The 21230-nt window shown below is 41.4% G+C and overlaps 1 protein-coding gene across 2 annotated transcripts in view; it reads left to right on the plus strand.

Annotated features, from left to right (window-relative positions):
- GARRE1 (granule associated Rac and RHOG effector 1) overlaps positions 1 to 21230 on the plus strand; it is a 58331-nt gene that overhangs the window by 14367 nt on the left and 22734 nt on the right. For both annotated transcript variants that reach the window (XM_042027674.1, XM_042027673.1), the window contains exon 2: positions 13709 to 15037. In XM_042027674.1, coding sequence (XP_041883608.1) covers positions 14543 to 15037 — 495 coding nt within the window. In that variant the 5' untranslated portion in view covers positions 13709 to 14542. The remainder of the gene's footprint in view (positions 1 to 13708; positions 15038 to 21230) is intronic.

Raw genomic sequence — 21230 nt, forward strand, 5'->3', positions numbered from 1 at the left:
ATATCGGTATAGTTGGCCTTGTTTTGGAAGGCTTGCTTCTATCTTGGTATGTTATAAATATTTTGGGGTGTGGGTCTATGAGAATTCCCTTTTTCCCCTCAGTTTCAGTAAGGGTGTTCCCTAAGGGGCAGGGACCAGGTCGACCCCTCTGTGCAGGGTGAGCACAGACCCAGCTTGGCAGTTCCCGGTGCTCCCTCCTGCTCCTGGGGGTATTTTCTGGGACTGAAATCCCTTATTTTGGAGTAGGCAGAGGAGTGCTCAAAGAGTGGCTGCTGAAAACCCAGATGTGCTTGTACCTCTTGGCAGCTCCAAGAGGGCCTGGCCATCTCGGGCTGCAACCTCGAGGCTTGGGATGCATCCTGGAAACAATTTGTTTTTCAGCACTTCGGAGACACAAGAACCTTTTTTCGTTCCTCTGGGAGCTGTTCTGTATCAAAGTGTTTTTGTGGGAGAGTTTGTTCATGCAAAAACATTTTGCCCTAGCAGCTGTACAAATCGGGTATAATTGGTAAAAATATGAAAGAGGTTTATGGATAGTGGTCATTAATTAAAAGTTGAGATCTTGACCACTGCCATTGTGGCCTAGATGGATGTCTGGTCTGGTAGGACACTTTTAATTGGCTTTGTGTAACAAATGTTACAGAATCAATGGTGAACAAACAATTATATTTTGTTGTTGCAAAAACCCACACAAGTTCAAGCAAAGTTCTCTGAAATAGATGGTGTCAGATGAGATTTGCTTTGTAATAACCCCCTGTAATTTGTAAGACTTTAGCTTAATGTCCACAGATAGTCTCTCAAGTATGAATAATTGCTGGAAGTTAATGCTCTGCGTTGCAAACTGCCCTGAAGTGCAGATCTGTTGTATTTTAAGGTCTTTAGATAAACCTTCCAACAAATTAAACTGTTTCATTGCAGTGGAGTACTGACAGTAGTATTGAAAATCTTTTTCAGGGAAAGCTTTAAACCTATATTGTATAAATACATTGTTTCTAATGCTTTTAAAAGTAATGTTAAATTGTCCTCAACAAGAAACATATGGCTATAAATTCTGATGTACTCAATGCACTGTCCTGACTGTCGGAAGCAGAGTGTGCAATGTGGAGGATATTTAATTTAAAAAATTGGGATAAGGGTCGTGAATTGTATGCTAGAAATAGAAAATAAGATTAGAGGTTATGTTTCAGGCATGGAGCTGTCTCTGGGGGGGGAACAGAACAAGGTTACTTCAAGGTTTGGAGCCTGGATGGGGGATGGGAGAAGGGAGGAAATCCAGCAGTGGCTAAAAATGGTGCCTGGGGGAGTTTGTAGTAATACACACAATAGGAATTGCCAGGCATTGCCCTGATGCTGAGCATTGTGCATTGTAGCCTTCTCCTTGCCAGTGCCACATTAGTCATGGGCAGTGCTTGGTACCAGAGGGGGGTCCTGGCACCAGCACAAACAGTCCCGGTGCTGAAAAGGTTGCTTTCTCTAAACCTGATACTTGGGAAATGTATGTGGAAGGGGCCTGGCCAAATCCATGGTAGATGGATCAGCTGGTCTTGAAACATTGCTTAAATGTGTTTGGCATCTTTACAATGTCTCATGGCTGGCAGAACTTTACTGTGTCACAGGTAGTGCAGCAGAAAAGCCCTTCGTCAATAAAAGTTGCTGGGAAGGAGTGTCAGCATGGCTCAAGTCACCTAAATATCATTTAACTGAAGCCTAGTCTTTTCGTGTTGCTAATAAATTTAAGTATAATTGACACATCAGAAAGTGCCACTTAAAATTTTAGATATTTCTCTCCAGTCTTAGTTTGTGAACAAAAGTCAGCTCTTTTAAGGAGTATGGAGAGATGCCATAGCATGTACTTGGTTAGGTGTGGACTTGGGATCTTCCACTTGTGTGTGTGCCACTGTTGGGACTTGGTGTTTCAGGGGGAACACAGCTGAGGTTTCAAAAAGATCTAACAAATAATGAAAGTTTAAGTCTCCAGGTTTGCCTCTGGGTGTTGTATTTCTGCTGAATAGATCAATCCCATCGTGTTAATTTGTTTTATGGATTAAAACGTAACATTTATTCCTCTTTCCAAATGCATTATACCAGTATAAATATCCCATTGTATCCTCTGCTGCACAAAAGAGTTCTTGCACAACTCGGTGCAGAAATATTTGGCACATAACCTGGTGACAAATCATGCCCATGATTGAGGGCTTAGTTGTTTATATAAAGCTATCAGTACTTTTAATTTCAGGGTGTGGTAGAATGGTGTGACTGTGTTTTATATATTGTAGATTGGGATTGATAATTATTTAACAACTGATGATTTTATCAGGAAACATTTGAGAGTTCTTTGGTGAATAATTTTCAACCTAAGAACAAGGCAATTTTTTTAAAGGAAAAAAATCACCTTCTGTCAGCCATATGCCATCAGTATTTCTGTGCACATCAGTCTGACTGCTGTGTGCCTTTCCCTGCTGTATAGTTAATGCAGCAGCTTAGAGCCGGGAGGGAGGAGAGCGCTGGCAGGATTCCGTGTATGCATTTGTTAGCAAGGAGCTCTTGGGGAAGTTATTTATATGCCTTGGTAGCATCTACACCAGATTTATTTTCCAAACGTGTGAATTTATTTGTATTGAAAGAAATTAAACGTCATTATTAAGAGTGTTAACTCTGTTTTGAAAGAAGCAGCGGAACAGTTGTTAAAATATTAAAATACTTGCTTTTCTTAATAAAAGGAAAGTAACTTTAATCAAGCTAGTCTTTGCAGGAAGAGCATATAAATGTAAACCCCAAGTAACTAATTGCTTTTGAAGACAGAAATTTCTTACAGCTTTGTCTGTGTAAGGCGTGGATGGAGGAGACCCAAGGTTGCTGCAGAGTTCCTCAGCCTGCAGCTTTTTGATGTTAAATTGACCTGTGGTGTATTTTGACATTTACGTTGTGTGGATGAAAGGCAACAAATTACTGTGTGGACTGAAATAGCAGGTGGGATTACTGGAGCAGCTAATGGAGGGCAGTGGAATCTGGAGTCTCAACGATGGAAGCTGCTGCCATTGTGGCCTTGGCTGGGACGCTGTGGACAAGGCAGGAGGAGGATCCCTTTGTCCCCAGTGCTGGTGTTTGAACCAGTTGTTAACAGCATTTGCAGAAGATTGAGCAGCTCGGGGAAGGATTTTTTCAGTTGTCTGCTGTGTAAAGCAGGCAGAACAACTAGATAAGCACTAAGCTTTGGGTGGTCTTGGAGGGGGAAATGTTACAGGTGGCAAGTTTGGGGTCTATCTTTTCCTTTTGATTTGTATTAGAGATTTATAAAGTGGAAGGGTGCTATATTTGATCTTATAACTAATCCTATTTTGGCCCTAGCTATGCAAGATGAGTTAGGGCTATTTTAAAAATCTCATCTATATTTAATTAAGCTTTAAAAATTCTGGCCTTAATGAGGAGGTGAATTCTGTGCCCAAGACACACAAGTAGCTTTTTTGATAAGAAAAAATGAGGAAAGGTTATGAAGTATGCATGCTACTGCTTCTACTTTGCTAATCTTTATGATCTCAAATTACTTGTCACCACTGTTCCTTCATCAGCTACAGAGATTAGTTCTACATAAGATAATATATTACAAACCATAGATTTGTTAGAAATAAAGCATTTTGACAGTTCCAAAAGTCTTCTGTTACAAAGGTCTAGTTCAATAATGGTTTTTAGAATTAAAATGAAAACTACTCAACTCCTACTATTTATGGAATTGCTATTTACGGTAGTATTATGCTTTTGTAGTGTTATGTACACACTAATGTTTGGTTTTGTTATGGAAGGGAGACTGTAATTCACACTGGATTGCTCTGGTTTATTCATATCCTGTGACAGTGAATCAGATACTGCTGTCTATATACAGACTGAATTGCCAGCCAGCTTTGGGCCCAAATATGGTAAACATAATTATGTTCATTTGCTGTAAAAATACATTCTCCTTAGTTTAACATTTTCATGATTACAGTTTTCTGGTAATTCCATAATTTTCAACATGAGAGGGATATGAAAGGCGTAATCATCATGTCCCTCTCTTCAGTGTAGAATATAGTTTGTTTTCCTGGGCAAAACTCCAGCTGTTCAGTGATGAATTTACTGCTGCTCAAATACAGTGAGCCCATAAAGCATTTGGAAAGGCTGTTCCTGGGACAGGAGCTGTGCTGTGGAGACAGAATCTCTGTGTGCACAGACAGCAAAAACCCCATGGCTGCAACTGTCCTGTGGCACTGAGGGGATGTGCTGATGTCAGTTTTTCTGATATGGACTCCTGTTTCCTATTTTTGGAAATGAAATTAATATCATTTCAGAATACTTAATACTTCTCAAGTAGGAGACTTTCAATGAATGAGTTGGGGGAGCATTAAGATAAAGCTCCTGCTCTGTACTGAAGAGAATAAATATTAGTAAATACTGGATTAGGTTTTAATTTGTTACAAAGGAGTGTTATGATAACTGTTATTAAATGAAAAAAAAAGATAGTTTACATGTGGAAATGCATGCTAATAGTTGCCACTTCCTTTTTACAAGGGGGTTAGGATTAGTGCATTTAATGCAGCTAAGAAAATGCATTTGCAGGGTTTTTTCTTTGTTTCCATATAGTCTAGTACTGAGAATGTTGTAGATGAATTCTGTGGCAAGTGTTGAGAATTCAGAAGCAGCACAGTAATTTGGGTAAGGAAAGATTGTTGGTGTTGAGTTACTCCAAATGTTTTGAAAGCTTTCATCATCCTTGCTGCAAACAGGCAAAAAAAATCACATACAGGCTTTACAGGATTTGCTGTACATAATCTGTCTCATGTTTCTAGTACTCAGAACTTCCTTCTTCATAGAAGAGCTTTAAATGTGTAGATGATCTATAATTTTCTCTGCCTTGAAAAACTACTTTTATCTAGCACTACTAAAATAATTAAAATGCCTACTGAAGTTACTCCGAGTTTGGGGTTTTTTAAAGTTGTACAGCATCACAAGCTCTTAAAACAGTTTGGCTTGGGGGTATTTATTTCAGCGGGAAAACTCGAAGGTGTATGTGCTGGGAAGTGTGAGTCCTGGGGTGTTTGAAATGTGGTATCTGTGTTTGCAGGAGCGGCAGAACGGCTGGAAGTCTGAAAGGGACCAGCTGAGCTGGGATGTGGAAATGTTTCTGTTTGCAGAGGAGTTGTAAACAGTGTGTCCTTGTGGCACTTCTGGCGTCCTGACTGTTCCGCTGCTTTCAGGGGTTGCTGGCGTGGAGAGAGTGACAAGTTTTGGCTGATTCAGGCTTCAAAACTGACCCGCCTCAACCTCCTTTATCCCTTGGAGGTTATAAATGGGTATCTAGGGAAAAGCAAGAACAGGATGAATTTGTGGGCAATTCTAATTTAAAACTGTCCTCCACAACTTGCTTTGTCTGGGATTTCCTGCGCCTGTGGTCAGACTGTTCAGTAACCCAAGTGAGCCCCTCTGTAAGGAAGGGTGATAAGAGACCAGAACTGCACACTAAATTTGAAGTGTGGGTAAACCATGGATTTATGCAGTGGCATAAGTATGTTTCTGGCTTTTCCAACATGGCTGTTCCCTTCCAGATCTATTCTTGTGACTGCCATTCAGCATCAGGCTGAGGTTTAGCAAAACCATCAGTTATAGATCACCTTCCTCCGTGGTAATGATCAGGCCAGAGCCCATCATTTTGTATGTGAGTTTAGGATACTTTTTCCGTGTATGAGTTGATAAATGTATCCCTAATTAATCTAGTGTCTTAAGTCCCTTAGTCCTGTGTGTGTGTATGTATATATATATATATAAATATAAAAATATATATATAAATATATATAAATGTGTTAGAGCTTGTAGTATGTCAAGACTAAATAGTGTAGTGTGGACCTGGGCTCTTACTGCCACTTGTCTTTCCAAGTCTTGTTTAAGGTATGATTTGTTTAGGACAATGAAAGCATCCTCAGAAGAACCTAACTTTTGAAAGAAGATGTGTTGAAGAATCTTTCATTTATTTCTCTATGTATTTTGTCAAAGAGTGGGAATTATTCCCATTTTTCTAGGTGTGGAAGCTTTTTCTGTTTGAGTCCATGGACAGATCATTTTAAGCTGGTGGGAATGAAGCTCTACATGGAGCCTTCTGCCTGGTTTCTTGATCTGCACTGACTCAGCAGTAACTAAGTTCTTCAAAGTGATTTCCTAAATCTCTTTAACAAATTTTAGTAGAAATTTTTAGCATGGATCTTAAAATGTGTACTGAAAACATCTCTTCCCAGTGAATGTTACTGAAAACTAAGTATGGCATTTGCTTATGCTTGAAAGCTGCAACTGATGGTGTAACAAGGAGTTCAACTCTCACCTTACTGTGTGGGAGACACCACTAACTGGACCGGGAACTAAACATGTGCCTAAGTCCATTACTGAAGTGAGCCCAGAGGTTTAAGATGTCTACTGTAATCTCATGGGATTGTAGGATGGTTTAGTGTTGGGCTTTTTTGTTGATGTTTTTTACTGTATTGTGTTCATCCCCCATGTGAAAGCTGGTTTTCTGCATAAACTTGAGAAATGGTGATTTTTGGAGTTTTCATTACACAACTGAGAAACAAATTTGTTTTCTTAATGCTTGTGTTTTCATTTAAGTTTTAACAGCATCCTAGACTTTATGCTTACATTTTTACTTTTGAATACAGTAATCAAGAGTAACAGGGTGAAGAAGAATTGCCATATGGTGGCTTCTGGTGTACCTTAGAAATACTTCAAGTGTGTATGTGATGTGCTGGCTGGGGGTGCAGAGACAGACTTGGGAATTGTCTCAGATGGCCGTAACTGGACCATGGTGCACAAGCCTGACCAAGTAATACTCCTGTTCCATATATGCTTAATTGAATATTTCTCTAGCTCAGCCTTTCCTCCCTGACTTCCCTTCAGCAGGAAGTGAAATCTGTGGCCTAAAAAGATCATTTACAGGAACATGTTAACTTAATCTCAATATTTTCTGGAAATTGTCAGCTCACTGTCCCTTGTTTGAAAGCCTGGCTTGCAGTTCTTCCCTCTGTTTGGAAGGGAAGTGTGTTTTTCCTGTGGATGGCTTTGTGTGTGCACAGGTGTCTCTTCCTGAGAAGTCCTGTAGGATCAAAGAATCCTGTAGGTGAGCTGTTCTGGGAGGCAGAGCTGTGCCTTTTCTGCAGAGATTTGTGTTGCTTAGGGTTGCTCTCAGTCTGGTCCCACAAGCTTTTTCTTCATCCTAGCACATTTTCCAGCCCTGGTGGAGGAGTGTGCCTGTGGCTGGTGGTGAGTGCACCCTTTAGGGAGGTGAGAGATGGAGCCTTGAGTCTCCCCTGGCTGCCAGTCACGTGAGGGAATTTTTCTTGCTGTGTGCAGCGGCTTTGTTAGGCTGCTCTCTCAAAAGAATGGGCATTATTTTCTTTCTCTTTTCAAAGGGGAACTGGTCCTGCTTTCAAAATAGATAACGTAAGCACCTATTGCCAAGGGAGGATTGAAACAGTGCTCCTGATCTGACACAGGCATCTATTTTTGACGTTGGCGGAGGCACCCAAGTCTGAAAGAAGCTCTGGTTTAACACATTCCTTCCACCAGCTTTTCCTTTTGCTGTCATATCTTACTGCTGAGACTTGAGTTAGTGCTATTTGGAGTGTTATGTGTTTTACTTCAGACAAAATGCAAGAAGTCTCCTGGTGGACTGTAGGCTGCTCTGTCTTGGAAAAATCCAGTTCACTGTGCTGACAATATGAATCTGACTGAGGAACACCTACATTCTGTGTATATCTTTTAGGGAGTGTAGTTACACAGGTTTATAGATTTTTTTCTGAAGGGTTAAGAGTTGGAAGTGAGGTGGTGTAGTGCTGAGCAGGCAGGACCCTCAGTACTTACCTGACCCCAAAATTTGATGTTCTTCAGCCTTTTCCAGTTCTCTCTGTTTCTGAGTGGTTTTCACGACAGTCTTTGGTTATTTGGGTTTTTTGGGCAGGGCATGGCCATATTTTTGTCTTTGCTTGTCATTTCAGGCATAGCAGACATGTGCCTCTAGAGGATTTTTCAGTACTAAGGCAAAAGACACAAATCAGCACAAATAATTTACTGTCTTTGTTTTAAGGAGTGTCATTCTGAAGGGAAGAAAACTCTAGACAAAAGCATAATAAATTAGTTCAGAGACTGTCTATAAATATTAGGTAGGTATATATCATCAGTGAAATTGGTCTTTTGAGTTAATAAAACCAAGTTGCTGGTTTAACAGATCTCAGTGCTTTGGTTGGTAAGTGGCACAAATGAGATCAGATTATGAATTAATAAATTACTCTGTTGAAATTTGAGGTGCTCAATTTGATTCTAGTTAAACTGTGCTAACTGCACAGGCCCTGTGGAGCGTGTTCTGTGAGCTCTGGTCCCCAGCTGGGGCAGGGAGGACACGGGATCAGTTCCAGTGTGGCTGTTGACACACATCTGCCCCTGGAGAGCTGGTGCCTGGTGAGCTGGTGCTGGGAACGGGACACCCTGGAAGAAGAATGTATCCAGCAGGAGCTTCGTGGATTCACTAAGGATTCATTTGACTACTTTTTTGTTTTGGTTTGGTTTTTTTCCTCCAACTGTTCTGGGCAAGCAGCCAAAAAGGAATCCCAATGAGCAATTCATGAGCTAACAAGAACTAAAATGATTTTGGTATAATGGTCTATTTCTGACTTTCCCCCATCCTCCTCTAACAGGAGATTTTTACAACTTGGGTGACAAAAAAACCCTGTACCAAAAAACCCATCCAGGAGGTGCCTGGGTGTCCTGGAGGCTGCAGCCCACCCTGTTAGAAAGCCTTGGAAAGCCATGCTGGTTTTCCTTCCTGGATCTGTAGCCCTGGACCAGAAGCAATCGGGGTTTGGTAAAGGAGAGTCCTCTCCCTGCTGGCATTCCCAGGCTGCTGGGGCTGTTGTCCTTTGTGTGCATCCTGACAGCTGTGGGAGTGAGTCTGGAAAAACCCGAAGCCTCGTTTGCCCTGGTAGTGAAGATAATCAATACTTGTCAACCCCTATAACAGCGTTTGCATGCTTTAAGTATTTATGATGTGTTGGCAAGAAATTCCAGGTGCAGAATAACTTGGTTGATGTCAGAGGTGAATGCATATCTTCTGCCAGTCAGCATTGCTTGAAGGTGGCTTTTCTTGTTGACTGAGAAGTTTAATTATTGAAACGTAGCTTCAGCTGTTGTATTATTCTGAAAAGTTTTATGTTCAAAACAGTGTTTGAAAATGAAACCAAATTTTAAAAGCCCACACACATTTCATTTTATGTGTTTTTTCTTCATGGGTGGATTGAATATATTAGAAAGGTGCCATTCCTATGGCAATTTTAATATTAGTAGATGTGGTGTATTGATTAAGAGTAGTGGAGAAGTTGTAGTCAAAGTCAGAATTTAATTTATCAGGTTGAGATTTGTTGCTGAAATTAGAGCTATTCGTTAATATTGAATCCCTGCTCTGTGGATTCCAATTTTTAGTATTTTTGAAGGGATATGTTTTGTAGATGTAATCCATCTTCAGTTTGGGATAGTGTAAAATTAATCAACTCCCGGTTAAAAATATGATGTCTGTCTTAAAATCCCTCCCTTAAAGTAATTGGGGATACCCGACTGTTTTTCTTAACCTATTTATTCATGAGGATCCTGTAAAGTTTACTTGGAGGAGTTTCCACCATCTGTCTTAGTCCACTTGTGTTGTTACCTCCACTTGGTGACCTGTATAAAAGGAGGAGCAGGAGAGGACCTGTTGCTCCTACACAGCCCTGGCTGTTCCCTGGGGATGCAGGCTGGCTGTGGCTCATGCGGGCACACTGGTGCTGCCCTGTGCCAGGCTCCCACCTGGAACTGCTTCCTATTTCTCCTGGTTCAGTAATGCCCGTGCTTTCAAACCACACTGCTGGTCTGAAACTTCTGTACTCAGGGCTGTCTCTGCTGCCTTCTGAATCCCTGGCTGTTCTCCCTGCTGTCCTTGGCAGTGTGGTGCTCCAGGTGAGCTGCCCAGGGATGCTCTGCATGCTCTGGCTCTGTGCCGGACATCCTTCCCAGCCGGGGTTTCCTTGGCCAGGATGTTTGTAGCTGGATGCCCACACACAAATTGTTGTTGCCTGGTCACTCTTCTAGCCCTGAGCCAGCTGGTGGTGGGGACAGTGGCACACTGCCCAGTCCTCAGGAAGTGGTGTACGGGCCTCCCTTGCCCTTCTGCTCCCAGTTTGCTGTGCAGGTGTTGAGGACCATTTAGAGTATCTTTGGTTTTACAAATGTATTCACATTTGGACTTTGATTAGCCTGATGGATGGGATGTACACATTAGTGACAGGAAACTGTGAAGGTGGAATAGCACCTTTCCTCGTGGAGTAACTTCTGGATTTGCACAAGATTTCTATCACTAAATGCCAGAGGGAATCAGTGTGTTTTTGACAGGAGGCCCTTGGCTCCGGCAGCTTCCTGGCCTTTTGGCCTTGCCGTGGGTTTGTTTGTTCAGGCTTTTCCTGGGTAAGTGATCTGGCTGCTCTGGGTTGTGTCTTTTGGAGTTAACTTTTTTTTTAACATTAATTGAATTCAGTTTGTTTTACAAGAATGGTGGGTGCGGTGTTAAATCCATCCTGAGATTTGGAATCTGTATCTCATAAAATTAAAACCAGCATGAAATAGCATGAAGTGTTACATTAAAAAAAAAATAGCTCAGGTGTTTTGCTCTTCTGTGTTATATTGCATATTTGCTGGAAGGACAACAGAATCCATAAAGAATACCATTTGAAGGCAAACTTTTGCCAATTTTTAAAGCTGAGGTCAGAACCTTTTTTAGAGCACTGTTTCCTCTGCTCAGTTTCCTGTGTTGATTCAGGGAAAAAGTTGCCTTCTCTTCTAGCAGGGTAGTCCCAAACAGGACAGATGGGGGATTTGACCCCTCATGCTGGTCCAAAACAAACTGCGGGGTACAAAATTCCACTTGTCTCAAAGTCTTCCCTGTTCATTCATTTCTCTTGCGACTGGTGAAGTTGGGAAAAAGCATTTTTCTGTGAAGTATCTAAGCAAAAAATTTTGGATGCTACATTTAAAAAAAGTAGCAAACTCAATTTGCATTTGCACTCATTTTCCTGCAACTTCTGTTTCCTCTATGCAAATGTGGCCATTTTTAGAGCAGCTTGTGCAGCTGTCTGATTCTTTGGAAGTTCTTGTATCACTGGAAGGAAACACGTTGATTTTTTTTTTTTTCCCCCCCTAAGGTGGCAAGAGGTAGATTGGCCTAAAGTGCATCCAGTCCAGTGTGGAGCCCTCACTTTTAGTCCATGCACCAAAAGCAGTGGGGAGCTGTAGCACTGGGGAAGGGAAGGGAGAGCGTGGGCACCTTCTGTGCTTCACTTTTTCAGGAAAAGATGCAAAAGGAGGAATGTTTATTTTGTATGTAGCATGTCAGAGAGCTCATTACAGAGTTTCAGACATAGTATTCAGACACATGTCTGGTGTTGAGGCATGCAGCTTTCCTCTCTTTGAATAAATATTAGCTGAAGATACAAGCTGTCCTCTTAAACTTCTGTGTAGATTTTATTACGAGGGAATTTTGAAGCTGAAGAATTGAGTAAGTACCTGCAAGTTTGACGATGAAATTGTCTAGAAGCAAAACACAATGATTTGTTGTTTTTGTTTATAACTGTAGAAAATATGAAACCACCTTATATTTTCTATCCATTGCATTTATGTTCTTTTAGGATGCAGCAGGTTTATGTATTGGCTGAATGTCTGACCATTCCAAATGATGAGTTCAGTGTGTTTGATCCTGAAAGGCTCCATGTGTAATCACAACCACCGAGCTGAGGTGCATCTCTGATAATCTCATGTCGTTCAGTGCTCCAGGGCTTGAAAACCCCTCCTTCCTAGTTTTTTCTTTCATGATCATTTCTTAAGTTCCTCTGCAATGGGAAATTTCATGTCTGCTTAGGAAAAACAATCACTAATTTACTTATATGTTGCATTTAAATTAACCAACTCTCTTGTTCCATCTGCATTTATATGCAATCAAGGAAACCAATTTAATCATGCTCTCCACTGTAAGGCACCATAGCTTCTAAAGCAAGGAGAAAATTATTTTCAGCTATGCATATGACATCAAGACTTCCTAGAAAATTAAGCATTTAATGAGTTTATTGCATTTTGACTCATTCCATGCGAATATTGAGAGAAGTGTAAAGTAGTTAGGGAGGTAAGTAGTCAGCTTGGAGTACTTCAAGGATGCTGAAATGCGTATGGGAGTTTCTCTGAGTTTTAGGTTTTAAAAAGTGGGAATACAAAAGAACATTTGCTCTAGATCTCGGAAGCAGAATCCTCTGCAGCAACGACTTCCTGAAAAACTTGTATCCTGTTGTTTTAGTGGGAGTGAGACTATCCAGCTCTGGATGTTGTTTTGTCCTGCTGTGTCTTGCCTTCTTCTGTATCTGTGGGATGCTTGTACCCTACATATGTAGGGATATGGGAGTGAATGAATATTGTGTGTGTTCGGGCAGGTGGGTGGAAATAAGAAATTTTGACTGAAAATGAAATATTTGTTCCCTAACCATTTTGACAATATTACTACAGGTTTAATTTCTCGAATATAATAGCTAAAGAACATTTTGCTGTTAAATGAAAAGGTTTCCAGATTATTCTTCAAGTACCTGGGAAAAGAACCCTGATTACTGTTTGATACTATCCTTGTACATTGCAATTGCTGCAGTAAGGAAAAAGATGTTCATGTTTGATAGAATCAAGTGGGGTGTGTGTAGGAGAGGGAGAGAGTGGCCTGAAGTGTGACTGGAGCTAGGACTGGGCAGACTGACGGAAGGAATTGTATCCTTCTGATATTGTCCTGTCACTGTTGATCAGTGTCTGGTCTTGAACACCTCGTGCTCCATCTTGGCCCTTTCCCACTGCTCAGGCTCTGCTCACCTTCCTGCAGATGCCTTCAAGGACCTCTTGGCTCTCCAGCTGCACCAGGGTTTGCAGTAGGAGCAGGGCAGTATAGAAGTTGTATTTCCTCCCTACTTTGCTGTCTGCTGAGACTGTTATTTAGACCAATCTCTCAGGCAGTTGTGCCTCATATACCACCTTGTGTATGAGAGATGCTGCCTGCCCATCACACTGGAATGGGACTTGAATGTTGTATTTCTCAGCTAATCTCAGGTAGGATTAGGCAGATTTGTCTGTTGTACTAAAAAAAAAATTAAGGACTTGTATCTGTTGACATAGTAAACTATTAAAATGAATGGGAGAGTTCTGCAATAAATTATGGTGTATGAAAAAAAGTTTAAATTTATTTCATTCTTTCATTATTTTTAAAGGATGAGGTTAGAAAATGTGATTAACTCCCCTTGAGCTCTGCAGTAATAACCTTTCTGCAGTAATAACTCCTTCTAAGAGTAATAACCTGCTCTTAACTGTGCAAGACTTGCACTGGGGATTAGCCAGAGTCTTAAGTTTGACAGCCTAGAATGAAAGTATTCAACAATTCAACAAGTAAGTATTCAACAATGTTGAGTTTAGTAACAGGATGACACTGACTTGTAACAGCCTTTTAGACTGTCAGTGTGGCTCTTGCTCCCTTTGGATCTTGGGTGTTGTTGACAGTGTGTGCCCAGAAATGTGAACCAGGACACTGCAGGAGTTAAATTTTTAAACCTTCTCATTGTTCTCTAACATGTAAACTTTTTTTTTTCCCCCTTCACAGGAAATGACCTAGAGGCCTTACAATACATTTGTGCATTTTTGTTCTGAGTCTGCAATTGAGGGCAAACGCAGTCTGGAAGCACCACTTCTTAATGTTACAACGGAAACAACTACCTCAACAAACAGGGAGAGGGGAAGAAGGCTTGCAATAACAAACACTCTAATTTTTAATAACTTATACTTGCAAAGTCTTCTGTAAACAGTCCAGATTTTTTTTCCCCCTCCAATATTAAGAAGAGACACTACAAGTAAACTGAGTTGGCAGACTGGATCTGTCAAAACATTTGAAGATATTTGATCTGCTGACATAAGGATTTGCTTTTTCAAGGAAAGAGCCTCTGCACTGCTTTTATAATCGCTGTTGATCGGTGGTTTGCTCCACTTTTCCTGATACTGCTAATGGGAAAATTGTATTAAGGTATTGCTTCTAAAACTATTATTTGCATTGACAAAATTAACTTTTGTAGACATAACAGCAAGTGACAATGTTATGCTCATGAAGAACTCGTAGGCGATCACTTCCCTGCTCCAGTTGGCTTTTCTGCGTGCGGAGGGGATACCAAACAAGAGACAGAGCATTATTAAGATACTTGGGCTTGCTTTTTGAGTACAGTTTATAACTGCAGCAGGGCTGCACCGAACACTGAAAACACGGAGTCAGCAAATCTGCTGCCTTTCCCACTGCTGATACAGATTATACAGACGCTTGCCTTTCTGAAATGCCTTTTGTGAAACCTATGTACACAGTCCTGCACTGTTACTGTACATAGATACTCGAGGAAGGAATTTGACAAGTGATTGTTAATTCAAGAACTCTCTGGACAAGCACTCACTTATGTATTGCTGCAGTGCACAAGAAAGCAAAATGGACTATAAGCGGCGCTTTTTGCTTGGCGGGTCCAAGCAGAAAGTGCAGCAACACCAGCAGTATCAAATGCCCGAGCTGGGCAGGACCCTGAGCGCCCCGCTGGCATCGGCCACCCCCAACGCCCCCCTGGTGTCCCCGGCTGCTGCGGGCGGCTGCTCCCACCCCGCCTCCCACACGACTCCGATCGCAGACATCCAGCAGGGAATCTCCAAATACCTGGATGCACTCAACGTGTTTTGCCGTACGAGCACTTTCCTTACAGATCTTTTCAGCAGTGTATTTAGGAACTCGCACTACTCTAAGGCAGCTATGCAACTGAAAGACGTGCAGGAACATGTCATGGAAGCGGCGAGTCGACTCACAGCAGCAATAAAACCAGAAATAGCAAAAATGCTGATGGAGCTGAGTGCAGGAGCTGCAAACTTCAAAGATCAAAAAGAGTTCAGCCTCCAAGATATTGAGGTAAGTTACCTTGGAGGATACTGTTTTGCACGTGAATTTGTATCATTCCTTTTTAACTGAATTTCTGTTCTCAATCCCTTCTGCACCAAAAGTTTTCTCCACCTTGCTATGTAATTGTGGGTAATGCTGGTGAAAAAAGAAACTCTTCATTTCTTTTTTGTCAAGAAAGTACTAAGTCGTTTGCCGGATCTGACCTCCATCTATATTAAATTAGGTATTTAGTAGGTATTTCTGTAGAAGAACCAACTAGACAAAAGTTGTCAACCATTTTCTGTTTCACGTTAGCTAATGTTTCTAACAATGTTACGCCATCATATTCTAGATCAGCCTACACTTTCCTTGGTATTATCCATTCCAAGGGAAAACCTGAGCACGTGGGAGTAGCATATTGTCATCAGTGTTTGAGTAAAACTGCGTATTAGTTGACTAATAATATTTTATCCCTCTTTAGAACATTTTTGTCTTTTTGAGCTGTTGTGTGTAAGAGGAAAATACCAGACTGTGTGAGAGATCAGTGCTGTGAAAATTTGTCATGACTTTGCTTAATGTTCATAGACCGGCAGCGAATGCCCAAGAATCAGGATTCAGAGAGGATCCCCAACTTCCTGCCATGCCTGGCTGGGAAGGTCTGGGTATTTCTCCTCTAGTAAATGTGTTACGTAGCAGGCAGCGTTAAGTGATAGTCACAGATAAATCCCTGGAGTTTTAAGTAGTTCCTTGTGTTTTGACATACTTCTTTACTTCGCAGCAGTCTTTGCAAAGTTATTCCTTCAGAACTGCATCCTGAGTGCAAAACTTACTTTGAAGTTCTCTTGGTTTTGATTTAGATTTCAGGTAACTTTGTATGAGTGAGCGTTTGTGCCTGTCAGGCATTATCTGCTTTCTCTAGCTGCACCACTTCCAGATGGAGTCCTTAAGGAGGATGCAATTTGTCCGTCCTAGCTCTCCCTGCAGTTGTGTACTACAGTTCTCAGTGTTGTATACTTGGTATAGAATGAAGTAGGATGGGCTATATATGTGTTATAAATGCCTTCTGTAGACTGGTATTTTTAAAGACAATCCAATAGCATCACTCTTTAGCTAAAGCTATAGCAAAAAAAAAAAAAAAAAAAAATATATATATAGCTTTGGCTTAAGCAGCAGCAGAATGTAAGGATTTGACAGCAACTCATGTGGTTGTTCTGTGGGTCAGTCAGGACTGTGGTGTAGATGTGTGAATTCCAGAGGCAGAGGGGTTGGGTGGTTGTGCCCAAGGAGCAGCAGCTGCTCACTGTTGAAATGGACCTTGGCAGAGGCCAGTACAGGAATACATTTTGTTTGTAGGTGACTTGAAAGCACAGGATGTAAGTATGCTGAGAGACCTGCTGAACTAAAAATAATCCTGAACAAACGAGTTTTCCAGTTGGGATGGAATTCAGAGGGGAAAGCAGAATGTTGCAATATTTAAAGAGACTTTTTCGCCTCAGGAGTGGAGCCCACTGGGCAGCAGTTCTGGAGAGCAGTCCTAGGGCTTGTGGGAGTCATGTGTTGGGTGATAGTGTTGTGCAGTTGCAAGTAATAAATCAATGCTGTTTCTGTTGTGCAAAGAGGCAGTTACCATGTATCTAACACAACCCTAACCTGCAAGAACCATCAACTGAGCCCTGAACTCTTCACTGGTTTTTATGGCCTTAAACACAACAGTGCACATGCACAGCACTGCTGGTGCACTTGGAGAAACAGGGAGCAACTGGAGAGGCAGCAGAGGAGAGTAGCAAGAGTAGTCAGATATCCAGGAAATAGGACATCAGAGGACAAATTGAAAAGATGGACTCTGCAGAAGGAGAGGCTGAGAAGGAAAATGAGAATTGCTCAAATATGTGAGAAGCTGCCAGAACATGTCAGTGTCTGTTCTTCATGTCCATGTAAGGTGGAGCAAGGAACTTAAATTTCAGAAGGAAAGATTTACATTAGATGCTGTGGAAATCCTTTGTAGTGTTAGTGGAGCACTGATGTGGATTGCTACAAAGGGTAGGGAGCAGAGCTTACAGAAGGGATTAAACCTGCATCTGGCAGAACTGACCCAGGTGAAATTGCTCCTTGCTAGGGGCAGAATGATGACCTGGTGAGATCCTCTCCCATTGTGCTTTTCTGGGATTTGAAGACTGAGCTGTTGATGCTGAAATTTTAATTTAAAAGTATAGTTTCCTTTTTTCCCCCCTGGTGGATAGAGAAGTTAACATTTCATAAAAACTGCCAGCAGGATTAAAAAACTCACAATGTAAGCAGAAAAATATAAAGGGCTCGCCTGACTTCATCAGAGTTTGCTGAACAGGGAAGTGATGGGGGAAGAGTGTGAGGCAGCGTAATTGTTCCCCTGGAAAATACCAGGAGGGGAATACAGGTCTGTCTGAAGTTGTTTTTGGCAGTTTCTCCAGTAGGTGACTGAAAGAACTCTCAGCTCTGTCAGAGAGAATTGAGAGATGGTCAAACACCTGAGTGGCAGCTCAGCAGTCCCCTAAGAAGGGCTCTGCAGTCTCTCATTTGGTGGATGGAGGCTGGTGGTGTAGAAGCAGTGGGAGGTGAGGTGTAATTCTGGGTGCAGTGTGACAGAACCCCAAATTCATGAGAAGGACATGAGAATGAGACTTCATATGCATGAGCCCAGCTCAGGAAAATGCAGTTTCCCTAAACCTTGCTTAACACAGGCTGTATGTTTTTGGGAGGAATGAGGAATCCAAGTGGAGCAGCTTTGGCTTTAGGAATCAAGCAGAGAGCTGTGGCTTTTCTGAGGTGCCACACGGCTTTATCCACTGTAGTGGGCTCTGCCCCCCAGGGAAGGCAATGTCAAGAAAACTTAAGCTTTGATTAACATACTTGACTTGAATTTGGACTGAAAACCGTTGTGCAGCCTGGGCTATAGCACCACGGGGTGAGGTTTTTAATTTATTTATTGTTACTTAGAACAAAGCTTGCTAGTTCAGAGCTGTCTGCCAGGCTGTGTAAGAAGGTGACTTCTCTTGATCAAAGTGTGTTGACAGATGGAGTTTCCCAAGGTTTCTTAATTTCAGAAGTGCAAATGCTGATTTTTATTTTTTTTCTTTTTCTTTTCCCCATTCCAACACCTTTGAATTCTCGGGTGTTTTGTGCCTGTATGGGTGAAGAACAGCTTGGAAATCAGGGTAAATGAGGGTGTGTTTTCCATATCTGTTTGTCAGCTGGGGGAATGCAGTAACTCTGTACTTCTGTTAATAAAAGCATTAAGGGAAATCCATGGGGAAGAGTAAACTGGTAAAAGTAAGTGTATTTCCCCATCTCTTGTGAAGCTTTGCAGAAGCCTCAGTACTGCAAAATATAAAGAATGACCTGTAGTTACACAGGGCTTGTGTATTGTCTTAGAAGTGGTAGTAATGGGAGGGATGTACGCGTTGCCTTCCTGAACAAAAGAGAAGCACGAATGGGCACCAGATCTATTCTAGGGTGCTCTGTTTTGTATTAAATGGAGATAATTTTTGGCTTTTATGTGTATAAAATAGCCTAAGATTTTTAAACAAGACGCTTGTGAGACAAAAATGTCTGAATAATTATTAAATGTAGGTTTTCTGTAGCAAACATTGTAAAGCTCAGTTTAACTGTTTTTTAAAAGATTCTTTCCTGGGATTTACAGGGATTGGCTCCAGACTCTTCAGAGTTGAGGAGCTGTTAGTAGCAAAAAAATGTTGTCTTACATTTTAATTGCTGCTTTTTATTTTTAAAATGCTTCACACTTGATTGTTTTTTTGCTAAATGATAGTGACCACTTCAGTAGCTGTCAAGATCGGATTGTCACGAGTGGCTTTTAGGGTCACTGTTAGAAGAAATGAGTCTGTTGGGTTGTCCAAGTCTCCTAATAGTGTAAAGGTGCAGCTTCTGCTGGAATCTAGTTCAGCCTGCAGGTGATTCCTTCCCATGGGCAGGATTGAGTCTTCCTTTGGAGGTTTCTGTTCATGAGATCACTCACTGGAACTGCAGGGCATTGCTATGTAGTGAAAATGAATAATATTCTGCCCACTTCTGGTAATGTACGGGAAGGTTGTTAGTTCATGATGGGACACACCAGTTCAGTGGCAGCCAGGCCATGCCAATACTGACTCTGTTATGAGAAACCACTGAATAATTCTGTTGTGGTGTTTGGATTTTTGAGCATTCTGCTTGTTTAAGGAACCAGCCAAAAAAAAAAAAAGGGGGAAAAAAAGAAGAAAGTTCTGCTGCATAAAATGGTACTTGGAGAACTGCAAGTCAGTGTTTGTACCAAGTATGGAAGACTGGCTCTTGTTATTTGCTAACTTTATTACTGGTAGTGTTCTGTTTTAAGGAATCTGTTGTACAAGATTTGCTTGCCAAGCAGTTTGTATGGCATCACTGTTTAGCAATGAAAGCTGGCAATTTGTGTACACTTTGTCCAGTGGAATATTCCAAAGTTGATTGTATGCCCCCATTAGGAGGATAAAGTGGGACAGAGTAACCTAACACTTCATCTCACCTGGTGCTCCCCTTGCTAGGGAACCAAAAGTCCCATTGCTTCCAACTGTGCCTCAGCAGGAAAAGAAAGATTCCTTCAGGCAAGGCTCTGCTGAGACAAACAGCTCTCCTGCCTGGTACAGGTCAGGGAAGGCAAGGTGCTGGGGCTGTATTTTGTGGGATGAAATGTTGGAAGCTGAGGACCTCATTGTTTATGCAATATAAATGAATCTAAGGAATTATTTAAGAAAACATCACCACTCCCAAGGAGATCTCACTGGTTGACACCTGAGATGATTCCGGTTCAGCTTTGATTCCTGCATAGTTTGTAGGGTTTGTGCTTATTCTGGTCTAAATAGGAGGAGAGTCACACACTTCTGCATGGGAAAGTAGGGAAAATAAATTTGAAAAAGAGGTGGTAGTGTCTCTAACTGTGGAAAACTGCATCTGTGTGCTGACACTGTTGCAGGGATGTGCAGCAGAGATTCCCTGTGTTGCTCTGCACAGGGGTCAGTGCCCAGCCCAGGCTGGGGGAGGTCACTACCAGCTGCACCTTCCCCATGGATGAGGCAAAGTTTGGGCTCTTTGGCAGAAAATCTGACCAAGTGAGCTTTAAAGTGAGCTCTTTAAAGTGAGTTAAAGTCCATTAGTCCAAAAGAAATGTTTAACAGAAAGTCCTCCACTACTTTGATAGGGAAGCAGTTAAAACCATCCTTACCCATTTTGGAGGAAGGCTGAAATGGATTTTTTTAAAATAAAATAAAAAGTTCAGTAAAGCAGATGTTACTATTTTTCTTCACTGTTTAACATTGTAAATTATAGTAGGAATGTTGTGTGCTGCCGCTTAAAACCTAAATCATTTGTTTATTTTGAGCGTTATTCCCAGGCTGGGGAAACTTCAACCTTTGTACCTTAAATATTCTTTGAAATTTAATCAGCTTGAAATTCCTAATGAGTACTAGTTTCATCTTCCCCTGAGAACTGCATTCTTCCTACACAGAAATAATTCAGATCACCAGTTGCTTCTTCCTGCAGTTTTCTCATAAATCTTTCTAATCTTGTACCCAGGAAAGTTGGAGTTTTCTTCATTTTATCATTTGCTGACTGTTTTTTTTTAATAAGGCAAGCTCCACTTTCAGAGGTCAGTCAAAGTACCAAAAATGTTTAATTTTATGCCTTGTACAAAGAAGGGAAGTGATTGAACCAGAATGGAATGTCAAAAGGAGTCTGGATGCAGTGGAAAAGAGCATTGCCACCAGTGGTTCTTCTGAAGTAGATAGTAAATGCATATAACTGTTCGTGTGACCGGAGAGTCCTGCCAGGAAGATACATTGTGTCTGAATAGTTTTATTCCAGAAGAATGTAGCTGAAAATAAGCCAGATGATTTAGTGGCTCCAAGGCATGATGGCTTTGTACATTATCTGTGTATTTTATGAATTATTCCTAAAATGGAATTCTAGATGAATCTTTTTTTAATAAATCCAAGTCAAATACACATTTAAAAGCGCTTTGTCTGATAAACTCCATAAAAGAAACACTTTGAATAGCTTTTAAATACTTTCTACAGGGACTTGGAAAATCCTTCTTTCTCTGCAGCTCTCTAGTTACACTTGGTTGTCAGCTTTTTCCTGCCCAGGGCGCGCGGCCCCGGAGGCAGACGGAGCGTTCCCGCTGGAGCCCTTGGCTCTCCAGGATGTCCCTGGATGGTGGCAC

The sequence above is a fragment of the Corvus kubaryi genome, unplaced genomic scaffold, assembly GCF_017639235.1.
Source record: "Corvus kubaryi isolate FWS band 111438036 unplaced genomic scaffold, C.kubaryi_AGA036_p1.0 37300, whole genome shotgun sequence".
Lineage (NCBI taxonomy): Eukaryota > Metazoa > Chordata > Aves > Passeriformes > Corvidae > Corvus > Corvus kubaryi.